This window comes from Tupaia chinensis, unplaced genomic scaffold (assembly GCF_000334495.1).
Source record: "Tupaia chinensis unplaced genomic scaffold, TupChi_1.0 Scaffold000640_1, whole genome shotgun sequence".
Taxonomy (NCBI): domain Eukaryota; kingdom Metazoa; phylum Chordata; class Mammalia; order Scandentia; family Tupaiidae; genus Tupaia; species Tupaia belangeri.
Window position 1 is genome coordinate 275,213 of NW_006160161.1, and position 9,739 is coordinate 284,951.

Below are 9,739 nucleotides of genomic sequence, written 5' to 3' on the forward strand. Positions count from 1 at the left end.
AGATCATTGGATCTTCTATGTATACAATCATGTCATCTGCGAATAGAGAGAGTTTCACCTCTTCTTTTCCTATTCAAATGTCTATTAGTTTTTTCTCTTTTCTGATTGCATTGGCAAGGACTTCCAGTACTATATTAAAAAGGAGGGGAGAAAGTGGGTATCCTTGTCTTGTTCCCATGTTTAATGGGAAAGCTTTCAGATTTTCAATTCAAAATGATGTTTGCTATGGGTTTTTCGTAGATAGCTTTTATTGTGTTGAGAAACGTCCCTTCTGTGCCGATTTTGCTGAGAGTCTTAGTCAAGAAGGGATGATGTATTTTATTGAATATTTTCTCTGCATCAGTTGATCTGGAGGGCCGTGGGCAGGGCAAGCCCAGGCTCCCGGAGTGGTGGCAACGGCGTGCCGAAAGTCCCAAAATTGCTCCCAATCCCCCAGCCGAGCTCACTCCCAAACTCTTGGATCCTATGATAGCTGCTCAGGGAATACGAACTTTGGAGGACAGAAAGACAGAGAGAGACACAGCAAATTGCAGGACTTCTCTTCTAGGACCTGAAGCAGCGGCTGATCCCTGGGTGCAAGGTCAAATGCAGAGAAAGCTTACGTTAGAGATGCCAGAGAGATAATGCTGGTTTTGAATTCAGTGGGGCAGAAATCTCAGGAAACTGCACTAAACGTGGACCAGATTGTTCAAACCTTGAGAATTCACCTCTTCTTTTTTTTTTTTTTTTTTTTTTCTCTGTCTTTTTTAGGTTATTTATTACTGATTCAATTTCCTGGCTTATTATGGGCCTATTCAGACTGTCTATATCCTCCTTGCTCAATCTCGGTATATTTAATTTGTCCAGGAATTTGTCGATCTCATCCAGATTGTCTTGTTTCTTAGCATATAGATGTTCAAAGTATTCTCTAATGATGTTTTGTATTTCTATTGTGTCTGTTGTTATGTTACCAGCTTCATTGCAGATTTGATTCACCTGGTTCCTTTCTCTCTTCTTCTTATTAAGTTTCGCTAGTGGTGTATTGATTTTGTTTATCCTTTCAAAGTACCAGCTTTTACTTTCATTTATTTTCTGTATAGTACGTTTATTTTCTATTTCATTTATTTCTGCTCAGATCTTTATAATTTTCTTTTTCCTGGAGCTTTTTGGATTTTTTTGCTGTTGCCTTTCCAATTCTCTCAGGCATGATGTTAAGTGATCCATTTGCCTTCTTTCCATCTTCCGCTTATGTTCATAATTGCTATGAATTTCCCTCTTATGACTGCTTTAGCAGTGTCCCGTAGATTATGGAATCTCGTTTCCTCATTGTCATTGGCTTCCATGAATCGTTTGATTTCAGTCTTTATTTCTTCAGTAGTAGTGGAATCATTCAGGAGTAGGATTTGTTTCCATGTATTTGAGTATTTTTGAGGATTTCTCTTGAAATTAAACTCAACTTTAATTCTATCATGGTCAGAGAAGATGTTGGATGTAGTTTCTATGCTTCTGAATCTGTAGAGGCTTGCTTTGTGCCCTATGATGTGGTCAATCTTCAAAAAGGTTCTATGTCAGGGTGAGAAAAAAGTGTGTCTTGTGGTTTTTGGGTGGAATGTTCTATAGATGACTGTAAAATCCATTTGATTTATGGTATCTTTTAGAACCTTTATCTCTTTATCTATTTTTTGCCTAGAGGGTCTGTCCCGAGGGGATAGTGCGATGTTGAGATCTTCAACAATTAGTGTGTTGCAGTATATCTCCCCTTTTAGATCTATCAGTCTTTACTTCACATATTTGGGTGCTCCTGTGTTAAGTGCATAGATATTTATAAGTGTTATATCTTCTTGATCTATAGAGCCTTTTACTACGGTATAGTGCCCTTCTTTATCTCTTCAAACATTTTTTGTTTTAAAGCCTTTTTGTCAGAAATTAGTATCATGACTCCAGCTCTTTTGGTTCCCATTTGCATGGAAAACCTTTTTCCAACCCTTCACTTTCAGTCTATGTATGTCTTTGTCTGTGAGGTTGGTTTCCTGTAGGCAAGAGATAGAGGTTTTCTGTTGTTTGTTTGTTTGTTTTTTAATACATTCAGCCAGTCGGTGTCTCTGAATTGGAGAATTTAATTCATTAACATTCAATGTTATCATCTATGTTACAGGATCTCTACCGATGTTTAAGTTGGCCTTTGTCTTAGTTGCCTTTTATTTTCTTTGTTTCTGGCTGTTACTTCTTTAGTTTTCTTGGAACAGCACTTTTTTCAGGGTTTCTTGAAGAGCTGGTCTTGTGTTGGCAAATTCTTTTAGGTTTTGTTTGTCTGAGAAGACTTTAATCTTTTTTTTCCCATTTGAAGGATTATCTTGCAGGATATAATAGTTTTGGTTGAAATTGTTTCTCTCTTAAAACTTTCAATATGTCTTCCCATTCTTTCCTTGCTTGCATTGTTTCCATTGAGAGGTCCAGTGTTCGACTGATGGGGTGGCCTTTGTAAGTCACTTCTTGTTTCTCTGTTGCCAGTTTTAGTATCATGTCTTTATCTGTGGTCTTGGACAGTGTGGCTAAGATGTGCCTTGGGGAAGATCTTCTGGGGTTGATTATATTTGGGGTCCTTTGTATTTCTTGGGTCTGGATGGTTGAGTGCCTCTCTAGACTTGGGAAATTTTCTTCTAGGATTTCATGGAAGGAATAGATTTTCCATGCCCTTATTAGTTTCTTCACCTTCTGGGATGTCAATTATTCTGATGTTTGGGCGTCTAATGGAGTCTAGTATTTCTCATATATTATCCTCATGGTTTTTGTTGTTGTTGTTTTTTTCTCAATCTTTTTGGTGTTTTTTTTCTAGGATAGAGGTTTTATATTCTACATCAGAGATTCGATCTTCAGCATGGTCTAATCGACTTTTAATACTTTCAAGAGAGTTTTTGATTTTCTGTATTACAGACTTCATCTCTAATAGTTCCACCTGATTCTTTCTCAGAGCGTCCATTTCTTCTTTCATATTGTGGAAGGACTTCTTAATCTCCTGTAATTCATTGTCTCTTTTCTGTTCCAACTCATAAAATTTGGTCACCATGGATGTTTGAAATTTTTTGTCTGACATTTTGGTAACATCCTTCATATTACGTGAGATGGAGTTACCCTTTTCCTTTGGTGGAGACATATTTCCTTGTTTATTCAGACTTGAGGCTCTTCTTCTACTTCTAGCCATTGGAAGATGTATTCACATTTGAATACCTCTTACGGGAACATTTCTCCGATTAGGAGTAAGTGTGTTTTTCTTTTGCTGTGAATTGATGTTTGCCAAACTCTCTTCTGTTGTTTTTACCAATGTGGTCTCAATAGGGGTACTCTACTGAGATGTATAGGGAGTGGGGTTTTCGGTTGGGTGGCCTGGAAGTGAGGCGGGAGGTCAGAGGTGCCCCTGCCTCAATGTCCCTTGCTGGCCAGAGGCGGGAGCTGGAAGTGACACGTGCTGCAGGAGAAAGGACAGTCCTGCCTTTTCTTTTTGCCTTGATGGGAGGGGGACAGGAGAGGGGATTATTACCAAGATAAAGAAGGATTTCAGAGCCAAGAAAATATTTTAGTTAAAAAAAATTTTAAAGGCAGCCAGCAGTTAGTGTAATGGCTATGTTCCTGGACTCCCACGTAGTCGACTGCGGTTCACGTCCCAGACTCGGTGACTTAGAACTCACGCCGGTGCGTGTGCATGCGTGCCCAAGATCCCGAGAGGAGAATGGAGGAGAAGGGATTGTGGCGTGACCATCCCCTCTGGGGGGTGATTTCTCACTTTCTGTCTCTCTGTCTCTCTCTGTCTGGCGAGCGCACGTGCCCTATAGCGAAAACCTCTCCAAAAAAAAAATTTAAAGAAAAATTTTAAAAATGAAAAGAGAGACAGAATGAGACAGAGACAGATAGTAGGATACAGGGGCTCTACCAGGGTAAATTCTCAGCAGAACATCTTCATTGCCTTATCTCTGAAATCACTAGATTTCAGCTCTCATGGCAGACTCAGTCTTCTGGCCTGCCCTTTCCTTTTGTCAGAATAAATTCTCAGGAGAACATCTTCATTGCCTTATCTCTGAAATCACTAGATCTCAGCTCTCATGGCAGACTTTGAAAATGCTTTCTAAGAGGCAAGAAGTATGAAAAGAGAGGGACTGGGGCATCACTTTTACAAACTGTCTCAAAGGTATAGGCCACACTTCAAAAATGTGAAGTTGAATGTTTACAGGTATGGCAGAAACTGAAAGATTGGAAGATACAATAGCAGGAAAAGCAACTGTAGATACTAGAATAAGTAAAAGAGGGGTGGATAATAAGGGTTAGGAGGGAGAGGATCAATGAAAAAAAACACAAAATATTGAACAGGTACAAAAACAAAAAGTTATCTGTTAGTGATAATATATATGGTAATGTCTTTGATTAATATGCATTGTATTCATGATGGGAAAAAGGTATGTTGTACACTGTAAAGTTGAACAGTGATTAAATGTAAATAACAAAAAAAGTGTGTAGTCTTTGTGGCTATTGAAAGTGACTTGGAATTTAGAATCAGAAGTTCTGTGTGTAACACCTGGCTGCATTATAAACTAGATTATGATCTTGGCTAATAAGCTGCCTCAAACAACTAATCAACTATCCCTGTCCTATTACTTATCTCAGAAAGTTATTGGGGGAACCAGCAGTTAGCATAATGGCTATGTCGCTGGACTCCCACGCAGTCGACCGCGGTTCACATCCTGGACCCGGTGGCTTAAAACTCATGCTGGGCACGTGTGTGTGCATGCCCAAGATCCCGAGAGGAGAATGGAAGAGAAGTGATTGCAGCATGGCCATCCCCTCTGGGGGGGGGGTGATTTCTTGCTTTCTGTCTCTCTGTCTCTCTCTGTCTGTCTGGCGAGTGCATGTGCCCTATAGTGAAAAACCTCTCAAAAAAAAGTTATTGGGAAAATAAAATGTAATAATATATTTGAAAGCATGTTGTAAATTCTAAAGTTCTATGCAAATTATATCATCATCACCACTCACAGTGGCAGAGATAACAACAATCTGTTAAAATAGCTTCCCCTACATTGTCATGAAGGACATTTTCCCCTTCACTCAGAGTCACATGACACTTTTTTTTGGTTGCTATAGGGTGCATGTGCTCACTTAAGAGAGACATTGAGAGAGAGTGAAAAAAAAAAAAAGAAATCACCCCTCCCTAGAGGGATGGCCATGCCACAACTTCTCCTCTATTACTCTCTTGGGACTTTTGGAGCACTCATGCACATGCACCCAGTGTGTTTTTCAAGTGCCTGGGTCCAGGACTCAAATAGCACTATTGGCCATGTGGGATCTAACTGCTTTAACCTCCACACCATCTGCTGACCTATACACAGCAACTTTTAAAGCATGCAACTTCCAGTTAGTCTCTGATTCAAAATTTGGCATTATAACTTGATTCTGTTACTGCATAGGAAAATAGTGAGAATTGACATTTCATAGAAATACTAGAAAATATGTGGTGGTAGAATTTCAGCTGTGAACTAATGCTTTCAGAGACTTAAAGTGAAGATCTTCTGCTGAGAGTTCTTTTTCATTTATTTCTAGTGGGTAGTGTTACCTGTCTTTTTGTCTCCAGTTCTCTCTGTCTCTCTGTGTCTGAGTCTTTTAATTTTTTAATTATTTTTAAGGTAAAGTATTCTCTGGGCTTTCAAGGCCCTTTATTGTGTTAATAGATACCTCTCTCTTTCTGTTTAGGAAAGGCACAAACCCAGGCCCACCTCCACATGGATCCTGAACTTCAGCTGTGAACTAGTGCTTTTGCACAGCTCTTGTGTAAACTGCAGCTTTCAATTTTTGCATTTTAATATTAAAAGCTATAGTATTTTAATATCCTTTTTTTCTTATTATTTTATGTTTTCTTCTTTCCTTTTCTTTAATTCTTTTCTTTTCTTTTTTTAAATCTTTACTCATTTGCTTCTCAGCCTCGGCTCACTAAGTGTCTAGACGGGTCCAAGTGATTACATCTTAATGCAGTTAGAGTCAGAATATTCCTCTATTCCCACTGATTTTGATGCACAAAGAGTGAAAATGGAACAGAAGAGAGATTGCAGATCACCTCCTCCTGCATGCCTCTGAATACTCAGACTGAACATCAAGAATTACAAGAAAACGCACTATCCATCTGATGACTAGAAATCACTGCAGGGTCACAAAAAATATGTAAAAATAAAAAACCAAGATAATACCTCTCCTCCAAGGAAAAACAAGTCTTCTTCATCCTCAGACAGTATGATGAAATTAATGGAAATATCTCATAAAGAATTTAGAATTTTCATGGTGACAAAGCTCACAGAGATCGAAAAGAAGAGAGACAATGAACTGCTTAAGAGGCAGGGAAAAGAAGCTGACAAGCTTCATGAGGTGAGGAAATTCTTGCAAGATCTAAAAGAAGAATTACACACTTTAAAAAAGAATCAAATGGACCTGTTAGAGATGAAGGCTATAAATACAAGAAGTCAAAATCTCCCTTGAAAGTATTCAAAGTGGACTAGATCACACTGAAAATCGAATCTCAGTTGTAGAAGATAGAATTACTGGCCTAGAAAAATCTACCACAAAGACTGAGAAAATTGTCCCAAAACATTAGAATACTATAAAAGAAATACTAGATACCATCAAACATCCAAATATCTGGATAATTGGTATCCCAGAATGGGAAGAGACCCGTAAGGGCACTGACAATCTATTCCATGAAATCCTGACAAAAAACTTTCCAAACCTAGAGAAGCATTCAAAAATCCAGTCCCAAGTAATACAAAGGACCCCAAATAGAACCAACCCAAGAAGATCTTCTCCAAGACACATTATAGCCAGACTGAGCAAAACCACAGACAAAGAGAAGATACTAAGATTGTCAAGAGAGAAATGGCAAGTTACCTACAAAGGATATCTCATCAGGCTGACAGTGGATCTCTCATCAGAAACAATGCAAGTGAGGAAAGAATGGGGAAATATATTCAAAGTGTTAAGGAAAAAGCAATTGCAACCATGGATACTATACCCAGCAAGATTATCCTTAATATGGGAAGAAAAGACAAGAACGTTCTCAGATTAACAAAATCTGAAAGAATTTCCCAACACCAGACCAGATCTCCAAGAAATTCTTCAGGGTGTGCCATACTAGGAAAATTAAATACAGTCACACAGAAATAAGACTTCAAAAACTAAGAAAATGGCCAACTTAATCGTGGGAACAAGTCTGGAGTTGAATATTATATCCCAGAATTTAATTGGGAAAATTGAATCACAACAAAAGATAAAGTACATGAGACTGAACTGGTGAAATAGAATTTTATGACTTTACTAAAACATTGTTGATTTTTTTCTAGGCTTTGTTTTCTGATTTTTAGGATTTTTGTCTTGCCTTGAGCTGCTGATAGGTTCATGTACCTACTATTTGAACAGAACCCCAACCTGTTTCCTGGCTTTAAGTTTTAAGCATATTTCATTGACATTTGTTTGATTTGTTAAAGTTAAATCTGCTTTTCTTGAAATTGAAAAATATAGTAAAAAGTACATAATTCTACATAATTGTATGATTAAGCTACTATGCAGCATCTTCTGGATGGGAAATTACATTTTGTATGCTGTGACAATGCTCAGTGAATAAATGTAAATTTAAAAAATAAGAGACAAAAAAGATAAAAATAAATTAAAAAAAGACAATATGTTGGTGGTAAGAAAACAAAATAGAAATTTGTCACTGAGCTTTGTTTATTTAAACTCATAGATGGAAATATCATTTAAATACTTTTTTTTTTAATTTTAGTTATCTACCTCATACTCTACCATGCCATCTTTGTGTTCTTTGCCTGGACCTACTGGAAATCTATCTTTACACTCCCACAGCAGCCAAACCAGAAGGTAAGAATATTTATTACTTCACAAAGACTAAAAACAGAAAAGTAAAGATGTTAATAAAATAAGAAAAGGCAAAAAGATAAATAAATAAACTTCCATTACAAAAGAGACACACAATAATCCTTTTTCTTCTAATTTTATTTACTTTACAATTTTTATTTACTTTTAATTGTTGTACACCTTTGTGGGGAACAACATGATTTTCAAAGCCCTTCTTATCATAAGATAAATGAAAATCAATACCACAATAAGGTATCACCTAACCTCAGTCAGCATTGCTATAACAACAACAACAAAACAAAGAGTCAGGGTAATCTTAAAAAAGGACTTTTAGTGATAAATGTAAATGAAGGGTTTAAGGAGTTTGTGAAATTACTAGCCTTGTTTATCTTTAAGACTCAGGAAACCATTACTTGCAATGGTGATATAATTAGAAAAGCAAGAACCCATTTTGACTCAATTCTATGAAGCTGTATTATTTTAGTACACAGTTAGATTCTAGAAGATAATTTGTTTTTAGAGGTTTTTGCTATAGGGCACGTGTGCTCGCCAGACAGAGAGAGACAGAGAGACAGAAAGCGAGAAATCACCCCCCAGGGGGGATGGCCACACTGCAGTCCCTTCTCCTCCATTCTCCTCTTGGGATCTTGGGCATGCACGCACACGCGCCCGGTGTGAGTTTAAGCCACCAGGTCTGGGACTCGAACCACGGTCGACTACGTGGGAGTCCAGTGACATAGCCATTACGCTAACTGCTGGTACCTCTAGAAGATAACTTTAAGAAAAAAAAAGTACAGTAATTAAATAAATCAGTTTGAAACTTTTTTTCGCCATAGGGTGTGTGTGCTTGCCCAAGAAAGAGAAAGACAGTGAGAGAAAGTTAGAAATTACTACCCCCGCAGTGGGGGGAATGGCCATTCTGCAATCCATTTTTCTCTCAAGATTTTGGGCATGCATACACATATACCTGGTATGATTTTCAAGCCACTGGATCCAGAACTCGAACCATGGTTGGCCACGTGGGAATCCAGCACTTTAACCACCATCCACCAGCTGGCCCTCAAACTGCATCCTCTTGAATCCATGTGTTTCATGCAATATTTGGAAGGGTTCATGAAATAATTTATTATCATATCAGTTATTTATAATGTCTAACATAAAACCAGGGCAGGATCCGGAGTAGAAAATAATTATCAGGTGAGGCTTTGACAGCCTTCAAAAATTAAGAAAAAACACTGATATAAATTATCCCCTTTGTAGAATCAAAATGGTACACTAGAAAAATAAAATTCAACACAGAGAAAGGTAGAAATGCAAGAATTGAAGAATATAAGAGATAATACGACATATAGAAAATAAACACCAAAGAGACAGAAATCCTTCCTAATGAGTAATTCCTTGAAATCTAAATGTATTAAACTATCCAATTTAAAGGTTGAGATTGGAAGAATGGAATAAAATATCAAGATCTATCTTTAAATATTTTATTTTTAAATGTTTTTTATTATTATTCATACATTAAATTGCTATACATCATTTAGATTGCTAAATAAAAAAAAACTGACTATAGGGAACCAGCAGTTAGCATAATGGCTATGTCGCTGGACTCCCACGTAGTCGACCGTGGTTCACGTCCCGGACCCGGTGGCTTAAGACTCACACCGGGCGCATGTGCGTGCATGCCCAAGATCCCAAGAGGAGAATGGAAGAGAAGGAATTGCGGCGTGACCATCCCCTCTTGGGGGGTGATTTCTCGCTTTCTATCTCTCTTTGTCTCTGGCAAGCGCATGCACACTATAGCAGAAATCTCTCTCTCTAAAAAAAAATAGTTCAATATTCTGATAATTGTGCATGTCAG

General features: G+C 37.7%; 1 protein-coding gene across 1 annotated transcript in view; it reads left to right on the forward strand.

The window, feature by feature from the left end:
- Nucleotides 1–7,884, forward strand: part of LOC102489419 (palmitoyltransferase ZDHHC15-like) — a gene marked incomplete at its 3' end in the record, with an annotated part of 89,916 nt that extends 82,032 nt beyond the window's left edge. The window contains 1 exon segment of the mRNA XM_027776190.1: nt 7,790–7,884. Coding sequence (XP_027631991.1) covers nt 7,790–7,884 — 95 coding nt within the window.
- Between the last annotated feature and the right edge of the window lie 1,855 nt (nt 7,885–9,739).